The sequence below is a fragment of the Gekko japonicus genome, unplaced genomic scaffold (genome assembly GCF_001447785.1).
Source record: "Gekko japonicus isolate JY-2015 unplaced genomic scaffold, Gekko_japonicus_V1.1 scaffold3722, whole genome shotgun sequence".
NCBI classification, from domain to species: domain Eukaryota; kingdom Metazoa; phylum Chordata; class Lepidosauria; order Squamata; family Gekkonidae; genus Gekko; species Gekko japonicus.
Window position 1 is genome coordinate 20,583 of NW_015171612.1, and position 18,928 is coordinate 39,510.

Sequence of the window (18,928 nt, forward strand, 5' to 3'; positions counted from 1 at the left end):
CTTGTGCATGGGGAAGATTTCTGCAGTGTAAGCCAATGCAGCCAAAAAAATTAAAACAAAAAAAACACCACCTGACACTTCTCGGGACACACAGAGGAGTCGGTGTGCCAGTGACCAACCTGCAGGGAGCTTTTTGTACTGTAGTCTGCCTGTTGCAAAAGCCCTGAAGGCTGCAATGGATTTTGGGCCATGGTCTAAGGCAGGGGTCACCCACCAACCTTTTTGAGCCTGCGGGGGCACCTTGGGGATTCTGACACAGTGTGGGGGGATGCAGCCCCAAAAACGGCTGCCGTGGCTTACCTGAAGTCACACCGTGGGAGTCCTTGTGCCGAGGTAGCCGCTGCTACCGAACCAACATCTTTTTAAAAAAACCTGCATGGCCAATCAAATCTCCAATGGCCAATCAGAAGCTGCCCTAGGCAAATGCCCAACCTGGCCCTGCCCACATTCTAAAAGCACTTGGGTGCCAGGGAAGGTGCCAACGGGTACCATGTTGGGGACCCCTGGTCTAAGGCATGCTTTGCACGGTTTCCAAGAGGAAGAGAGCCTGCCCTCGGGAATGCAGCCAGACGGGGCTGCCGCCTTGCTTTCCGATTCCACCTTTAACCAGGAGCCCAATGACAATTAAGCAGGGCGAGCTCACCCTGGTGCTTTGCCTCTGCTTGAGGGGAAAACAATATTTGGTTCATCTCCGTGGCAGAGCGAGCGCCATCCAGAAGAGGAGGCTGGGCAAGCGCAATTGCCCCCCCCCCGAGATCCTCCTAAAACTCAAAAGTTACACCTCAGGGAGACTGGATTGCCAACAGCTGGCTAGACTGTATCCCTTGGAGTGTTCAGGGAATAGAAGACACATCCGTCCACCACGTTTGGCAAGCCTGAGGAAGGGAACATGATTGGGATCTAAAACCGGGAGTGATTTTGAGGGCCGACGAGCCCTCCTCGAGAAGCCCTCCTCCCTACCTCGTCTGCTCAAAGTCTTGTTTACAAGCAAATACAGTGAGGGAAACACGTTGATCGTGAAATCAATACAGCTCAACATTTACCCCGGTCCAGGCCTTCTCTCTGCAACATGATGAGGGAAGGAAACAAAAAGGGCTCGCCAACTGCTCAGCAACACCTGCGCCACACTTCCCTCTGCCTGTAAGGATCACCCTCCAAATTCATTCCACAGAGTTTCTGCGCAGCAGAGCTCAGGCCTCTGCCAATCAAAATGGGGGGCAGGGGCAATGTTCCCTCTAAGCTGTGGAGTCTTGTGAGCAAAAATTCTACTTGGTGAGCGGCTGGCATTAAAGCTGTGAGCGAGCGAGTGGGCTTCTGCATAAATTGGGTTTGCTCTGGAGCTGTCTTTTCCTTGGCTGAGATAAAAATGCATGAGCCGGAGGCTAAAAAACTGTGAGCTGGCTCACACTCACTCAGCTTAGAGGGAACGCTGGGCAGGGGTGGATAGGGCATGTCCCCTGAAAGCGGGAGTTGTCTTAGTGGGCAAAGGTCCATCGGGGGACCCGGAGTCACTGCCGCAGCCACACACCCCACGTGAAATCAACGGCTTCTTGCAACAGGCACTCCCTCTTTTCAGTTATAACGCTCCCCTATTCAGAGGGCATGAAGCGCGGCCCTCATTCTGATATGGTCTTCATGGTGTTTTTGTGTAGCCAAATCTGAGCAGCTACGTGGCCCTGTAACACACAGGCTACGTGATTCCTGATAGGCTGGGTCACATCGCTAACAAGCACCCTTTTCTCTGCACCAAAAGCAACCTGGGGCAGGAACCAGGAGCTCAACGGCATCAGAAGGGCAAGGGTTGTTTTTTTTTTTAGGGGAGCGAGCGGGGTCATTCAGAGCATGAAATGCTCACCTTCCGACATTCAACTCGGCCCTCCCGATTACCGAGCAGCCAAACCGCGAAGCAAGCCGGAATGGCCACTTTCATCCGCAGGTTTTGGTAGCAGCAGGTTTTGTCAGTTCAACAAGGCTCGCGCAGGAAAACATGGGGGTCAACTGTGCCCCCTTGTTCATTAATGGGAACAGGGGGGACCGTTCAGACTGTCTGCATCAAGGTACCAAAGCGGTCTAGGCTTTCCCTGGCCAAACCAGATGGAACATGGTCGCCAACATGGAAAATAAGAAGAGGAGGAGATTGGATTTATGCCCCACCCTTCACTTGGAATCGCAGAGTGGCTTACAAACTCCTTTCCCTCCCCACAACAGACACCCTGTGAGGTAGGTGGGGCTGAGAGAGCTCTGACAGAAACGGCTCTTTTTTCGAGAACAGCTCTGACAGAACTATGGCTTGCCCAAGGTCATCCAGCAGCTGCAAGTGGAGGCGTGGGGAATCCAACCCAGTTCTCCCAGATTAGAGTCCGCACACTTAACCGCTACACCAAACTACACAGGGAACAAAGGACAATAAAAGGCAACACACTTAAATGTATATAAAAGACAAGGAACACACACCTGATATCCCTTTGTCTGAATTCCCTCTTTGGTGGCCTGGTATTGTGAATGGGAGCCAGAGATGGGGGAGGGGATATCGGCGCTGCCCACTGGGCCCTTTAGCACAGACCACCACAACATCGGGCCCTCCCCTCACAGATCAGAACAGACAAACCATGCACAGACATGCGCCCTGGACGGTTTGAGGTATGCCAAGGGGCAAGGCTGTGGGCCTTTCTTGGAACATGCATAGTTATTTGTAGAGCAATTATGCAACGTTCAGATGTCACGAACAACCCCGCTCTTTCTGAGCACTCTCTTTCATCTCGCAGGCACACCGGAGGAAATCAAGGAGCATCCACGGGAAAGTTATCGGGGCCACTGGGTCGTCAGTTGCGTGTCACGGAAATAACACAGCCCCAGTCCATGCCTTTAAAACTCAAAAAAACTGAAATGGGATGAGGAGCAGAACGTAACTGTTGGGTTCCTTCCTCACTTTTTCTCCTGCCAGGACTCAGATGGCAAATCACTTAAAGAGAGCTAGTCAGATGCCCGTAACTTCAGAGACTGTCTTTTCCTCCGTTTCCGGAATCCACTCAGGCAGCCATCAGGTGTGATGGCTTAAATCCACCACAGACGAGCCCAAAGCTGAGCAGAACAGGGAGTTGAAAGAGGCCCCTTTGATATCCAAAGTGATTTGGATAATGACAGTTCTTCCCATAAAGTTCACATGGACTCCTGCACTTGCTCAGCCAAGAAGTAGGGGGTTGGGGCGGGCAGACCGACAGTGAAGGTAGTCATGAATGTCTTGGGCTAAGAGAATCAAGCTCTGTTTTGGGAGAAGCCCAAATTAACCTCCTAAGTAAAGTAAAGGTAAAGGTTCCCTTGCTCGAAAGCCAGTCGACTCCGACTCTAGGGTTGCGGTGCTCATCTCCGTTTCAAAGCCGAAGAGCCAGCGCTGTCCGAAGACGTTTCCGTGGTCATGTGGCCGGCATGACTAAACTCCAAGGCGCACGGAACGCTGTTCCCTTCCCACTGAAGTGGTACCTATTTAGCTACTTGCAATTTCTTGCTTTCGAATTGCTAGGTTGGCAGGAAACCTCCTAAGTACATGCAGCCAATGTGCACATGGTATGATTCATTCCACTTCGATTGCCCATGTGGACAGTTGTGTTATGCATAGCAGTGAAAAAATCTGTCCTGTGAGCGCTGGAAGGCCCTCTTAGCCAGTCGGCTATCTTCTGTGATTTTAGAAGATTCTGCCCCAAACTCTTCAAGCTTTCATGCACAGCCTTTGGGGCTCTAAACTTGTTTTATTAAAAAAAAATACGAAAGCCAAGGCTTCCTAGACCCCAGATCCCACTCATAGGCAGCGTAACCACAGTCACCCCCCAACATGTGGTGTATTGGATCATCTCTCAGGCCACTGGGTGGGTGGGCCAGGAATTTGGGCTCCTCGCTGCTTGGAAAATAAAATCCCACATTAGTGGGCTTGACTCCTCTGAAGGGGAAGAGATGGCAGACTCTCAAAAACATTTATTGTAATTGTTGGACTGGTTGGTACTTGCTTTTCCAGAGGCGCGTGAGAAGAAGGAGCCATTGCTAACACCAGATTGGGGAGTGGGAGTACGCGCTTCCTGTTTCTTGCCCAAACTGCTGATGGTGTCCCCCCCCCGTCACCTGTCTGGGTCCCCCCCAACAAGGAGACAGACCGCGTTGCCCTAAGGCTATAGGTGGAGCTGGAGCCACCTGGCCCTACAGAATCTAGTCACCGGATTTCTTTTTTCGAATACGGGACAAAACCTTGCTCACACCCTTTACCTTCCACACCGCGGTCGTTTTCTGTAAAGAAAGCACTGCCTCTGAGCACAGGTGCTATTATTTTGGAAAGAAGATGCTGCCTTAGCCAAGAAAAATCCCCCAGAATCACTCATGCTTTCAAGATACACCCCAGGGTGGCAAAACAGCACCACCATGGAGAAAAAAACAAGAACTCCCGCTCCCCCACAGGTTGTACCTCCACTCCACCGTACGGCTGTGCTGGGGGGGGGGGGGGGGGGAGGGGGCAAAAATGGGGGGGGGGAGTGAGGCAGCTGACAGAAGGCCGATGCCTCCGGCAAACACACGAACAGCCTGGATTGCTCACCTTGTGGTGAGATTTCTGGGTTAAAGGCGAGATCTGCTAGAGAGGCACAGGGTCGAGCCGTTTCCTGCTCTGTTGCTAAGGCAACAGCACTTTGACAAAGCATCACTGACAGGATTCAAGCCCAGGCTTTGTACAAACTTGGTTCATGCGGTGGTGGCCGGCTGCCACTCTCTTCTAGACATTTCAGGGGGGAAAGCAGGGAGGGGGGACAATTGTTCCCTTTTGAAGCGGTAGCTGCCTATTGCACAACAAATGGCCCGCCTAACTCCAGAAGGCTTTCCGGCACTCAAGCCGTGATTGGTTAATAGGATTCTGAAATCTCATCTTGCTTAGCCACTCACGGCATAAGCCAAGCAGGAGCGGCGGACAGAATGAACAAAGCCTGTCCGAGGGCGTTTTAACCAGCTAGGAATATCCTCTGCAGAATCCCCAGCGGACTAATGCTTTCAGAAGCTGATACTGCCGAGCGACGTCTCTTTAAACCGCGGCAGAAATCCACCTTTGGAATGGCTGTTGAGCTTGTGCGCAAATGAGCTTCCAAAGGCAAATTAGAGAAGAGGGCCACGAGCGGGGCAGGACTGGGTATAGGCGACCCTCCCCAGGAGAGGCACCTCTTGGGATTCCTGTGAGGATGGCGTCAGTGCGGAACTGGGCCTCAGAGTTTCCCAAAAAGTAATAATGTATCACACACACACACGTCTTAAAAACAAATGCCTTACATCCAATCCAGACTCAGAGTGGGAAACCCAGTCGGGCTTTCCCAGACTGGGAAGAGGCGACTGGTCGAAGATGAGGCTTGGACGGATGGCTACGTGGACGGAGGCGTTTCCTCGCACATACAGACGCAGCCGGACGTGTGTGCGTTGTCAGTGCCCCCACAGAGAGGCAAGCGGAAGTCAATGATGGCGGCACCAATCCAGCGGGAATTCTGGAGGGACGGAGAAGCCCGTACCCTGGCGGAAAACATGCCGAGTACCGAGACACCAGAGGACCGGGAGTTAATTTTTTGCACAGTGGAGGAATCGGGTCCTCTCTGTTGGCTTCAAGGTGACGGGAGCGCGAGTGGGATTCACAGGTTGCCTGGGAAGGCAGCCGCTTCGCTGTCACTTCCCGCGCTTCTCACATGCAGACATACACCCTAGCACGCAAACGCATTCGCCCCCACGCACGCTCTTCATTCTTGATCCCGGAACCGTGACCGGCAAGGGTCCCCCCACCCGGCCCCTGCCGCCCGGTGAGAATGTCCGCCCTTTTCCTGCATTGTTGAAGACATGGTTGATAATATAAATTACTGTCTCTATGTATACTATATATATAGGCAGGAGGTCAGTCCCGCGAAGCTGGGGGGGGTCTCACCCCCCCCCCAGCCCCGCCTCATTTCCCTCGATCTTCTGTGTAGTGTTGGAAACGGGTGAAGCTCATGAAGACTTGCTCCAAGGAGATTTGGCTGATGGAATAATCTTCCACGTGGTACTTCTCTTTGGCTTTCTCCAGCGCCCCGAACACCTGGGAGTTACGCCACAAGCACAAAAAGAAACCCCAGTTAGAAGCCTATTGAACCGAAGGCTCATGAATACATATCTTCTGTACACAAATATGGTAACATTATTCTTAATTCCTGTAGTGTGTTTTTCAAATGTATGTTGCACCGTTATTATTATTACTTATTTTCCTTGTTTAGCTACTTCACTGTATATATGTTTTAATATTATACTTTTATTATTATTAATATTATTTTATTTTATATATATTAGATACCGGACAACAACAAGTTTTGAGGTTTGTTACAATGTAAGTTGATAAGATGTGTGTTTTACACTGTTCTCGATTTTACTGTTAACCTTTTGTCTAAAAACAATAAAAATCTTTAAATAAAAAAAAGAAGCCACCATTCGATAAAAAGAGGAAAGATGCTCTTTTCCCCGTATGGTATTAAAAAAAAAGAAAAAAAAGAAATCACTCACTAAATATTCCAGGCCTTTCCCCTCTTCCACACATCCCCGCTTCCATTAATGTGGCTATTACTTCCTTGAGGCGATCAACAGACACAGAGCCATTTCAGAGCATCGTAAGCAAAACAGTTACAGCTGCAATTCAGCCAAAAATCTGTTCGATCCACTAGACCAGGGGTCTCCGACCTTTTTGAGCACCTTCGGAATTCTGGCACGGGGGGGGGGGCGCAGCCACAAGATGGCTGCTGCAGGAGGTGGAGCCAGCCCTAAAATGGCCACTGCAGCTTATTTTCAGTCACACGGAGAAGACGCTTGTGTTGCGGTGGTGGCAGCGGCTGCGAAAGCAACATTCTGGAAAATACGCACAGCCAATCAAATCTCCAGTGGCCAATCGGAAGCCTTGCTGGGCAAAAGCCACACCTGGCCCCGCCCACTTTCTAAAACACTTGGCGGGCACCAGAAAGGGTGTCAGCGGGAACCATACGCCCGCATGGCACCACGTTGGGTACCCTTAAATTAAAGAGGCTAAAATGTGTTGTTTTTTTCATATAGGTAATCATAAAACCTTTGGTATTACCTCCCCCCTAAAAACAGGTACTCCCCATGTGGGAGGGCCATGGCTTAAGGGCAGAACATCTGCTTGGCATGCAGAATGATTCCAGGTCCCTTCCCTGCCATCTCCAGTCAAAGGATCTGGAAGCAAGTGACGCGGAAGGTCTCGGCCTGAAACCGTGGAGCGCTGCTGCAGGTCGGAGTTTACAATACTGATCTGGATGGACCAAGGGTCCAATTTGATAAATGGCAGCTTCACGTGTTCAAGAGGCATCCCCTCCCTGGCTGTGGCGGAACCATGTGCTCCCCTGTTATGTGAGGTCCATCAGGGGCTATTAGCCACAAGGTATAGATAGGGACTCTGGGGCAAGAGATGCTCTGTCATCTTGGTGCTTGGGGAGTGGCCAACAGTGGGAGGGCTTCTAATGTCCTGGCCCCACTGGTGGACCTCCAGATGGCACTGGTATTTCTGGCCACTGTGTGATACAGAGTGTTGGACTGGATGGGCCTTTGGCCTGATCCAACATTGGCATCTCTTATGTTCTTATGTTCTGTCCAGGCCCAGGGCAGCAAGGGGGGGATAGAAAGAACACACGACCAAAAGAACCCTGCAACTGCGAGCCATGGTTAGCTCGTTCGCCGTTCCAGCTGCCAAGCCCTTACCTGTGCCCAACTGAGATCCTTGTTGGTCAGGTGATAATGGACCATGCTCTGGTGTTCGTGCTTCAGGATGCTCCCTAGAAGAGAGTTTAAAAAATCAAACCCTTGCAAAGTTGGTTGGCAGCAAGGAGAAGTGAAGAAGCACAAGGCTTTTAAATAAAAAAACTGGTGCGCCGGCAGAGACGGGGGTCCGTGATCTGCAGCTCCAGGGCCAAAGATGGCTCAGTGCAGAACCAGATACGGCTGTTTGAACTAAAGAATAAAACCTTTAAGTCTGCTGGAGGGGATGGGTGGGATGTGAGAATAATGGGTACGTGAAAGGGAACTGCAGGCAAAGATTTTGTCGGGGCTAAAGGGCTGCTCAGAGATGCTTTCCATAAAGGGAAATTATAGAGGTCAGCATCTGCTAGAAATCCATGTGCCGGTCATGCACAGATTTATGCCAGTGCATTAAAAAAATAGCGAGGGGTACTTCTGGCTCAAGTGGTTAAGATGCTGAACTGCAGGCTGTGGAAGGTCGGTAATTCAGCAGTTCGAGACCCGGGTGCCGCATGATGGAGTGAGCTCCCATCTCTAGTTCCAGCTCCTGCCAACCTAGCAGTTCGAAAGCAAGAAATTGCAAGTAGATAAATAGGTACCACTTCGGTGGGAAGGTAACAGCGTTCCGTGCGCCTCGGTGTTTAGTCATGCCGGCCACATGACCACGGAAACGTCTTCGGACAGCGCTGGCTCTTCGGCTTTGAAACGGAGATGAGCACCGCAACCCTAGAGTCGGATTCGACTGGCTTTCGAGCAAGGGAAACCTTTACCTTTACTTTTACTTCTGGGTATATTTATTGCTTATTCCAAGACCTCATGTGTGCCATTTCCCAATAACAGACTTGCAACCAACGGTGTTTGGGTCGTGTAAACTGTGCGGATTATTAATCAGCACGTCAATGATCAGTAATGTTAAGCTGCATATGGGCTTTCTTATACCGGCTCTCTGTTGATCTCTTCGCTCTGAATTTTGGCTACTGCGGCAACTGAGAGATTAACAGATTAACTCTGCCGTTCTAAGCAGTCACACTTTTCTAAGCCCAGGGGTTCCCGGGGATGTCAAGGGTGTCCCTCCGTTCATGTGGTGCCCACCAACTATTTGATGGATGAAATGGCAAAGCATAAATACAGAAAAACAGAGGGAAACATTTTACAGGGCTCTACTGGTAGCAGGAGCTCCTTTGCATATTAGGCCACACACCCCTAGTGTAGCCAATCCTCCAAGAGCTTACAGAGCTCTTCTTACTGGGAGCACACAAGCTGTAAGAGGTCGACCCCGTGACATTTGCTTTGCTAAACTCCAATGTCTACAAAAGAAACACAGGCTGATTTCGCACCAGGAGCCGCGCCGCCGTCACGCCTCCCTTTGCCCCGTTTCCATGGGTCAACTTCCCACTTGAAGCCGTGTGGCGGCATTTTAACCCACGGCTTCGCCTCATTTTCCCCGCAGTTTCGTGATCCTGTTTTTTGAAATCAGTCTCAGTGGCTGCGGTCACACACACTGAATAATCTACTTTCAATCCATTTTCAATGCCCTTCCCAACTGGATTTTACTGTGTGAAATCCAGCTGGAAAGTGCACTGAAAGTGGATTGTTTAGTGTGTGGGATCGCAGCCAGCGAACGTTCCTGACTGCAGTAACTGGCCAGGATGGAATCCTCTCAGCCGAGCTCTTTGAGGAGAAGGTTTTTATACCCTGCTTTTCTCTACTCTAGGAGCTGCGGTGGCTCAAGTGGTTAAGACGCTGAACTGCAGGCTGTGGAAGGTCGGTAGTTCAGCAGTTCGAGACCCGAGTTGCCGCATGACGGAGTGAGCTCCCGTCTCTGGCCCCAGCTCCTGCCAACCTAGCAGTTCGAAAGCAAGAAATTGCAAGTAGATAAATAGGGACCACTTCAGTGGGAAGGTAACAGCGTTCCGTGCGCTTCGGTGTTTAGTCATGCTGGCCACATGACCACGGAAACGTCTTCGGACAGCGCTGGCTCTTTGGCTTTGAAACGGAGATGAGCACCGCAAACCTAGAGTCTGATTCGACTGGCTTTCGAGCAAGGGAACCTTTACCTTTACTTTTCTCTACTCTAAGGAGTCTCAGAGCGGCTTACAATCACCTTCCCTTCCTCTCTTCACGACAGTCACCTTGTAGGGTGGGTGGGGCTGAGAGAGCTCTGAGAGAACCATGACTGGCCCATGGTCACCCAGCAGGCTTCACGTGGAGGAGGAGGAGGAGGGAATCAAAGCCGGTTCTTCAGATGAGAGTCTGCCGTGCTTAACCACTACACCACGCTGGCTCTTTGAGTGGTCACTGGTTGCACACCTGCGGTTCCAAGGGTGGGCACGAATGAAGAAAGGTGGTGTATCTAAAGATTTCCCTTCTCAGTGAAAGGGGGGGGGGGAGAGAATGGCAGCCAGCTTGGGCTGTGTGGTGTCACAGGCAGTGTTCCCTCTAAGCTGAGTTAGTGTGAGCTAGCTCATAGTTTTTTAGCCTCCGGCTCACACATTTATGTCTTCGCTCAGGAAGGAGGGCTCCAGAGCAAACTAATTTATGCAGGAGCCAAATCTCTCACTCACAACTCTAATGCCAGTAGCTCACAAAGTAGAATTTTTGCTCATGAGACTCCACAGCTTAGAGGGAACATTGGTCACAGGTGCCAACCTACCTGGGAAAGTTTTCTCCACAAACGTCTTGAAGGCCTGCAGGTTCTCCTCCTCGTCGCTTTGGGTTTTGGCCAGCAGGGTGTAGCCGCTGCCAAACTTGCTCTTCAGGTGCTGGGGGCTGCCCAGGCATTTGAACTGCCCGTTGACCATGATGGCCAGTCGGGTGCACAAGGCCTCGCATTCCTCCATGCTGAAAGGGAGAGACGAGAGGAAGGTCACCGGGCAGGAACAGAGGCAATACTGCCTTACTGACCTGCCTTGCTGGGCTGCTGTTGTAATGATTAACGAGAAAGCGAACATACACAGAGAATAGTGCTGCTGATTATATAACAGTTAGCACTTGTATAGCGCTTTGAACACACAAAGTGCTATACAAATGCTGACTGTCATATAAGTAGCAGCACTATTTTCCATTTGTAAATATCGATATTGTTTGGTTGGGTTTTCTTGGAAAGGACAGAACATTAAGAGTTTTCTACAAAGGACTTTGAGCAGTGAAGGAACAGAATTTGTGGGATGTCGCAAAAGTGCCAGGGTTGTATGGATCTGGATTCTGGCAAGACAGAGAACTAGGTATGCTTGAGGAATCCAATCGACTGGCAGCTCCTCTGGTCTCTCCACCTCTAGATCTGCTGACAGAGAAGCCATCAGCTTTCCAGGAGGCAATCCACAAAATCAGAATGGGGCTTCTCTCTCTGGTTAATGCAGCACTTTTAATTGGCAGCCCTCTAGTTTTTGTTCACAACAACCCTGGAAGGTAGATTATTCCCAATTAACAGATGAGGGATTGAGGCTGGGGGGGGGGGGGGGGCCCCAAGCAACACTGTCAATTTGACCACCTTTCCAGCTTCACTGAAATATTCCATGCACATGAACGCACTCTTGTGTAGATAGAAGGACTCAGAAATCTCCATTCCAACATATCTGAGAAAGCGAGCTTTAACTCTCAAAAGCTTATTCCCCCCAAAATAAGCTCTCTGTGGTGTTACTGGGCTTGAATCTAGCCGTTGTGTAGGTAGCAGATTACTTTTGAAATTTTGTTATGGTGTCATTTGTTAATGAGGGCATTAGTGGTCCCTGGAGGTGTTGGGCAAACCTAGCAGTGTCGGCACAGGTCTTCCTATTGGCCCCCTGCTCTGAGCGGCAAGTGATTCCAAACAGGCTCGGTGGCCTCGTGGTCCTCCTCCTTCCGTTGCCCTCACTGGCCCACAGAGAGGAAAGAGGTGCCTACCTGTGGGAAGTGATGATGATGGATTTTCCACACTCCCGTGTCCTGGTGACTGCATCCCACAGCAGGCGCCTGGCCACGGGGTCCATGCCTGTGGAGGGCTCGTCCAGGAAGATGACGGGGGGCCCACCGATCAGGGCGATTCCGGCACTCAGTTTCCGCTTATTGCCACCGCTGCGGAGGGAGAAAAGCAGCCATGGGGGGGGGGGGGGGCCCCACAGGAAGACGGGGAAGGGAGAGAAGTTGGCGGATTTCACCCGTCTTGTATGAAACCACCAAGGTGAGCATGACGGGCCCTTCTGGCAGGCGGGGAAACAGTCACGGCCCACAACCTCCCTAGCAACAACGGACTCTGAAACCCCTGCAGGCGGATTCTCTCGCATGAGAACCAGTGCGGTTCCGTTTCCCGGCTCCGATCCAGGGGAAGGGGATTTATTTTATTTTTTTTATATCACTACAAAAACCACAACAGAAAAGGGGGCGGGAACACTACATTTACGGGATAAAGCAAAGAACCCACTACTAACTAAAATCCCAAGAGGGGAGGATCCTCCAACTAGCTTAGTTGCATTCAGTCTTCCATCATTTATGACATTATTAACTGAGTCAAGCATTTAAAGTTAATACTTTTCTTTTAAGCTTAAATTTAAACTGTCTACAAACAGTACCCCCGATCATCCCGTTTCAAAGTTCACAAAGGCACAATTCAGAGTCCTTCAGCCTTGCTGTGGGGGCGGTTCCAGGTGAGTACGCACAAACCCACACGCACGAGGCTGCCTCACACCGAATCAGACCCCCAAGGCCAGTGCTGTCTACTCAGACTCCAGTGTCTCGGGCTGAGGTCTCTCCCATCACCTACTGCCTGGTCCTTAAAAAGAGATGCCAGGGATTGAACCTGGGCCCTTCTGCGTGCCAAGCAGATACTCTTCCACTGAGCCACAGGCCCAGGTGATAGATTTTGCAAACGGTGAAGGAGAGCCCGGTGGCAGAGACAACGGCACAAGCGGCTGGGGATGCTCTCGTGCACAAGGCTCAGTGAAATGACCGCGAGATTTTACAGGGCTCTTCTTGTAGCAGGTACTCATTTGCATATTAAGCGACACCCCCCCTAATGTAGCCAATCCTCCAAGAGCTTACAGAGCTCTTCTTACAGGAGCTACTGTAAGCTCTTGGAGGATTGGCTACATTCGGGGTGTGTGGCCTAATATGCAAAGGAGCTCCTGCTACAAAAAGAGCCCTGGGCGACACCCCCCTAATGTAGCCAATCCTCCAAGAGCTTACAGAGCTCTTCTTACAGGAGCTACTGTAAGCTCTTGGAGGATTGGCTACATTCGGGGTGTGTGGCCTAATATGCAAAGGAGCTCCTGCTACAAAAAGAGCCCTGGGCGACACCCCCCTAATGTAGCCAATCCTCCAAGAGCTTACAGAGCTCTTCTTACAGGAGCTACTGTAAGCTCTTGGAGGATTGGCTACATTCGGGGTGTGTGGCCTAATATGCAAAGGAGCTCCTGCTACAAAAAGAGCCCTGGGCGACACCCCCCTAATGTAGCCAATCCTCCAAGAGCTTACAGAGCTCTTCTTACAGGAGCTACTGTAAGCTCTTGGAGGATTGGCTACATTCGGGGTGTGTGGCCTAATATGCAAAGGAGCTCCTGCTACAAAAAGAGCCCTGGGCGACACCCCCCTAATGTAGCCAATCCTCCAAGAGCTTACAGAGCTCTTCTTACAGGAGCTACTGTAAGCTCTTGGAGGATTGGCTACATTCGGGGTGTGTGGCCTAATATGCAAAGGAGCTCCTGCTACAAAAAGAGCCCTGGGCGACACCCCCCTAATGTAGCCAATCCTCCAAGAGCTTACAGAGCTCTTCTTACAGGAGCTACTGTAAGCTCTTGGAGGATTGGCTACATTCGGGGTGTGTGGCCTAATATGCAAAGGAGTTCCTGCTACAAAAAGAGCCCTGCGAGATGGGCTGTATCCTTGTGCTCATTAGTGCGAAGGTGGGGGTAGCACTCGAATTTCCCGTGACGGGCACCAAAATGTCTGCAGTGAGCTCTGCTGGTGCTCCCCAGCCACCTGGGATGTGGGATGTGCGGCAGTCTGGGGGGAGGGAAGCCACACTGCCCACATCCAAGGTCTTGCAATGACACGGCAGAAGTTGCTGTCCCAGTCTGGGCTTCCAGCTCTGGCACCTCCGACACCACAGACAAAAAGGGTGACGCCGTTCCCGCCTCACCTGTACATTCGGACAAGCTTGTCTGCGTGGGGTTCCAACAGCAGGCCCCGGAGCATGTTCTCCACGCAGCTGCCGATGTAGCGCTCGGGAATGCCCCGCAGCCGGGCATACATGCTCAGGGTCTCCCTCCCAGTCATGTGGTCCAAAAGAGCATCGAACTGAGGGCAGTAGCCAATCCGCTGCTGGACCTGAACCCAAGAGACGGAGCAGAGGGACACTGTGTCAGTCGTTGCCCTTTTGACTGAAACCGGCTCTTTTTGTAGCAGGTACTCATTTGCATATTAAGCGACACACCCCTAATGTAGCCAATCCTCCAAGAGCTTACAGTAGCTCCTGTAAGAAGAGCTCTGTAAGCTCTTGGAGGATTGGCTACATTAGGGGTGTGTGGCCTAATATGCAAAGGAGTTCCTGCTACAAAAAGAGCCCCACAGCAGCCATGATGGTTTCTTACTTGTGAGTCAAATTTGCACCCCAAAAATGCAATACATGGTAGTGAAGGAGCTGAGCTCCTTCCGGGCCTAGCTTTACTTCCCCACGCTCAGCCATGCCAAGGGACTTTCAAACACACGCAGCCGATTTGTACTAAGTCAGCCTATTGGTCCATCTAGCTCAGTATTATCTCTTCAAAAAAGGGACTCAAGCAGAGCGAGGTCTTTTCCAAGCCCTGTGAGGCCAGTTCCTTTAACAGCAGATGCCAGGGACTGAAGAGGAGGAGCGCTATCACTGGGCCACAGCCTGTGTCTCGTTCCTATGTGGACTAACCACACGTTGTATTTTTCCTGGACGTGTCCCTGGATCGGGTCACAGATGTCTTCTGGGAGTTCCCTACTTCCCAGGCTTGTAGCGAGAAGGGGTTTAGGCCGCCCCCCAATGTTCCCTCTAAGCTGTGGAGTCTTGTGAGGAAGAATTCTAGTTTGTGAGCGACTGGCATTAAAGTTGTGAGCGAGCAATTTGGCTACTGCATAAATTCGTTTGCCCTGGAGCCATCCTTCCTGAGCTAAGACAAAAATGTGTGAGCCGGAGGCTAAAAAACTGTGAGCCAGCTCACACTAACTCAGCTTAGAGGGAACATTGGCGCCGCCCCCTGTGCTATTTTCCTGAGAAGAAATATCCCTGGTGAACCACTACATGCTCCGCTGACGGGCTGCGTGTGTTCTGATACGGTGACATGTCACTTTCCACAAAGGAGAAAGCAGCCATTGCCACCCGCCTCCCCTCCGCGGGGAGGGGCACAAAGAGTAGGGCTCAGGAAGGCGACCTTTAGAAAGTGCTAGAAAAGAGTGAAAGTCCAGGAGCACCGTAAAGTAGGGCTGCCAAGTGGGGGCGGGTAAACCCCCAGTTTGGAGGCCCGATTTCCGACGCCGCGGAATCGGGCCCCGGGGGAAACCCCACCCCTGCGTGCGCGTCACCAGGAAGTGACGTGGGCACGCCGGGCACACTGGGGGCGGGGCCATGGCCATACAAGGGAAAACTCTATGGTGACGCGCGTGCCTGGCGTCCTCCCGTCACTTCCGGGTGATGTGCACGCACGAACCAGACACCGGCTGGGAGCCCCCTGCTCCCGGCGAAGACACACTTGGCAACCCTACCGTAAAGACAAACGAGATTTGTGGCAGGAGCTTTCGTGTGTCACTGCACACTTTTTCTGTTTGTCTTGAAGGTGCCGCTGGACTCCTGCTCTCTTCTGCTGCTGCAGACAGACTAACACAGTGACCCATCTTTAGAAATTGCCAGAGTAGAAAAGGATCATGCAGATCGATGGCAGGATTCTGATGGGTTGGGCAGGATATTCACCTATGTGCCCCCTCCACGGGTTACCTTTTTGATATTGGCCAAGATGCTGTGGCCGTCTACATAAGCGTCTCCCGACGTGATGCTCTCGTCCCCCGTCAGCATCTTAAAGGTCGTGGTTTTGCCTGCCCCGTTGAAGCCGAGGAGGCCGAAGCACTCGCCCTTGTTGACAGCCAGGGAGATCCGGTCCACAGCTAGCCGTGAGTCACTGCTGCTGTACACCTGGAAGAGCAGAAGCGAAAGGTAGGGAGGCACTTTGGACCGAGCCAGAGCTTGTCCACTGTGTGGTAGCTCAGGCAGGTGGGTCGATCCCCAGCTCCCCTCTGTAGTATGAATGGGAGTATAAAGATTTTCATATATAGGTTTTTTCTTCTTGATTGTTCATATTCATATTTCTTTAGTTTTTATAGATTTATTCTTTAAGCAATATTTTATTAGGATGTTAGAAAGGCCTGTTATATAGAAGGCTTTCCTCTTGTAGGTCTGATATTGTTAGCAGACAACATAATGGGTACAAAGTTCATGATTCTGTAGTTTTTAGGGCAAACCTTTCAATGTCTGGGTCAGATAAGATTTTAGTCTGATATGAAGAATCCTTAGGTTAGGTTAAGTAAACACTTAGTTTGATGTAGATATATGTTTCTTTATATCTGGCCAATCAGAGGATTATTACTCACATTACCACTGTCTTTTGTAACCAATTATGCTGTTTGAATATTGTTTTCTTGATGATGTCAGTCCATGTATAAAATATCATGTATTTCCTGAATATGTTCAGAATATGCTCAAGAAGAAGATGAGGAAGAAAAAGAAGAAAGTTGTCAATTTTTGGTTAACTATTTGGTCTAATTGTTTTCCTATTAATTGAGGCCTTTTTCCTGATTATGCTGAGAAGAAAGCAGTCAGTTTTGATGGGTCCTTTGGCCTAACTGTTTTCCGTATTTCATTGCAATAAAATACAAGAACTTCCTCCTCATTTGACTTCATTTTTGACATGGAATCTAATATGTACAACACCTCCAACAGTGCTGGAGCCAAGTCCCCCTGCGGTTCCTGACATCGAGTCCCTTCTTCCATATCTTATGCTTCTTTATCGCACTGTTTCCTGATCTCGTAATCTGCCTTGAGTCTCAGCGAGAAAGGCGGACGACCACTGAACTAAATAAACAAATCAAAGTGGCTTCCTTCTCTTGCTTTCATCTATCGTGTTTCAAATGCACTGATGCTTTCCGACAGTTTCCAGGATGGCGCTGAGACTAAACCAGTTAGCACAATTTAACGCCCTCCCCCTCTGCTCTCCTTGAGGGGAGATATGCTCACATCCTGGATGTACTTGTAAATCTGCCCTTGTAAATCTGTGCTAGTCGGGGCAATCGAGCACGTGCTTCTGTTCTGCCAGTTCTATCATGAGATTCTGACAAAACACATGACTCCAATTATCGCCGCCTGTCCAGGCAGGTCTAACCAATCCTATTCCACTCCCCTTTTAGCTGATTTCTGCAATGAAAATTACTGCCGAGGTAGCAAGATGTTGTGCCAGCTTAATTAGACAGAAGATGACCGCCTAAGATTTTGTGCCACGGCCAGCTTAATTAGACAGAAGATGACCGCCTCTTTTAAGAAACCTTAAATGTATTTTAATTTTAATCCATTTTATCCCTCTAAGCTCTTGTCTGTATTTATTGCTTAGTCGTGTTTATGCAGGTATTGCACATGTCACGTATTAATGTACTGCCCGATCTTGGATCGTCATAATAAAACTGAATGGACGACACCGTGAGCCAGGACGCACCCATTCAGATCCCGCCCTTCGCATGAACTCACCCTGTAGCCTTCGGCAAGCCACTACGCTTTTCACACCTTCAGCTTCCTGTCTGCTGTACAGGGATATTAATAACGTTGACCTACTTATCCGGTGATCGTAAGGATTACTGAGGTTGTACGAGGTAACCCCTTTAAGCACTTGACGGATGCTCAGTGGCACCACCGCTAGCCTCACGTTAGGTTCAGCTACGCCAGTTAGTCCCAAAACAGGGAGCGGCCCAACACCCTCCCCCTCCCCCAAACTTTATCAGCCAACCTGCTTGCACGCAACACCTGTGCTCATCACCTGGTTGACCACCTGCCCTGCCCTGGATGGCCCCGGCTAGCCTGAGCTTGTCCGATCTCGGAAGCGGAGCAGGGCTGGCCAGCCATGAAGTCCAGGGTCGCTTTGCAGAGGCAGGCAAGGGCGAATCTCCCCTGAATGTCTCTTGCCTTGCCAGTTTGGTGTCGTGGTGAAGTGCGCGGACTCTAATCTGGGAGAACCGGGTTTGTCTCCCCCGCTCCTCCACTTGCGGCTGCTGGATGACCTTGGGCGAGCCATAGTTCCGTCAGAGCTGTTCTTGAAAAAGAGCAGTCTCTGTCAAGAGCTCTCTCAGCCCCGCCTACCTCACAGGGTGTCTGTTGTGGGGAGGGAGAGGGAAAGGAGTTTGTAAGCCGCTCTGAGACACCTTTGGGTAGTGAAGGGCGGGGTATAAATCCAATCTCTTCTTCTTCTTCTTGAAAAAGAGCAGTTTCTGTCAGAGCTCTCTCAGCCCCGCCTACCTCACAGGGTGTCTGTTGTGGGGAGGGGAAGGGAAAGGAGATTGTGAGCTGCTCTGAGACACCTTTGGGTAGTGAAGGGCGGGGTATAAATCCAATCTCTTCTTCTTCAAACCAGACAGGGCTGCCATACGTCGGCTGCAATCTGATAGCACTTTCCTCCACCACCTCACAATGAGAGAGCTGGCTGCCTAGAGGTAATCGTGGCCCGCCAAAGGTGACTTAGACAAGCACCTGCTTGTTAAACTACATTCAAGACCTCAGTTGGACAGGTGCTACTGAATGACGCCAGCCCTGGCGCAATGTCCTGCTTTCGTTTTCAGCATAAGGAAGGTGAGTCCTAGTGTGCTGGGCATGTGTGGGTTCGAACCCCATCCTCGTCAGCCTAAAGATGCCACAATAAACAAACTGATATAGAAGCTCAGCTTTAGAAACTGCACAGGAAGCACAGAGGCTTCGACTCACCTTGGTGAGCTCCTTGATGACCAGAGGACTGTTCAGGGACGAAATGGCTTCTGGCGGAGACTCCAAGACTTTCTTTCTCTCATCAGCGACGTCCCGGTCTTCTGGCAACACGGGGACTTTGTTCAGCAAGAGCACCTGTTGTGAGGGAAAGGCCACAAATGAGACTCCTGCCCAGGTCCGTAGCAGCAGGGGGGG

At 50.8% G+C, this 18,928-nt stretch overlaps 1 protein-coding gene across 1 annotated transcript in view; it reads right to left on the reverse strand.

Moving 5' to 3' along the window:
* Window positions 1–4,592: 4,592 nt before the first annotated feature.
* Window positions 4,593–18,928, reverse strand: part of ABCA3 (ATP binding cassette subfamily A member 3) — a 92,969-nt gene continuing 78,633 nt past the window's right edge. Inside the window, exons 24-30 of the mRNA XM_015419928.1 lie at window positions 18,734–18,868; window positions 15,713–15,907; window positions 13,895–14,082; window positions 11,665–11,835; window positions 10,436–10,623; window positions 7,747–7,820; window positions 4,593–6,085 (exon numbers count right to left, since the gene is read on the reverse strand). Coding sequence (XP_015275414.1) covers window positions 5,954–6,085; window positions 7,747–7,820; window positions 10,436–10,623; window positions 11,665–11,835; window positions 13,895–14,082; window positions 15,713–15,907; window positions 18,734–18,868 — 1,083 coding nt within the window. The 3' untranslated portion in view covers window positions 4,593–5,953. The remainder of the gene's footprint in view (window positions 6,086–7,746; window positions 7,821–10,435; window positions 10,624–11,664; window positions 11,836–13,894; window positions 14,083–15,712; window positions 15,908–18,733; window positions 18,869–18,928) is intronic.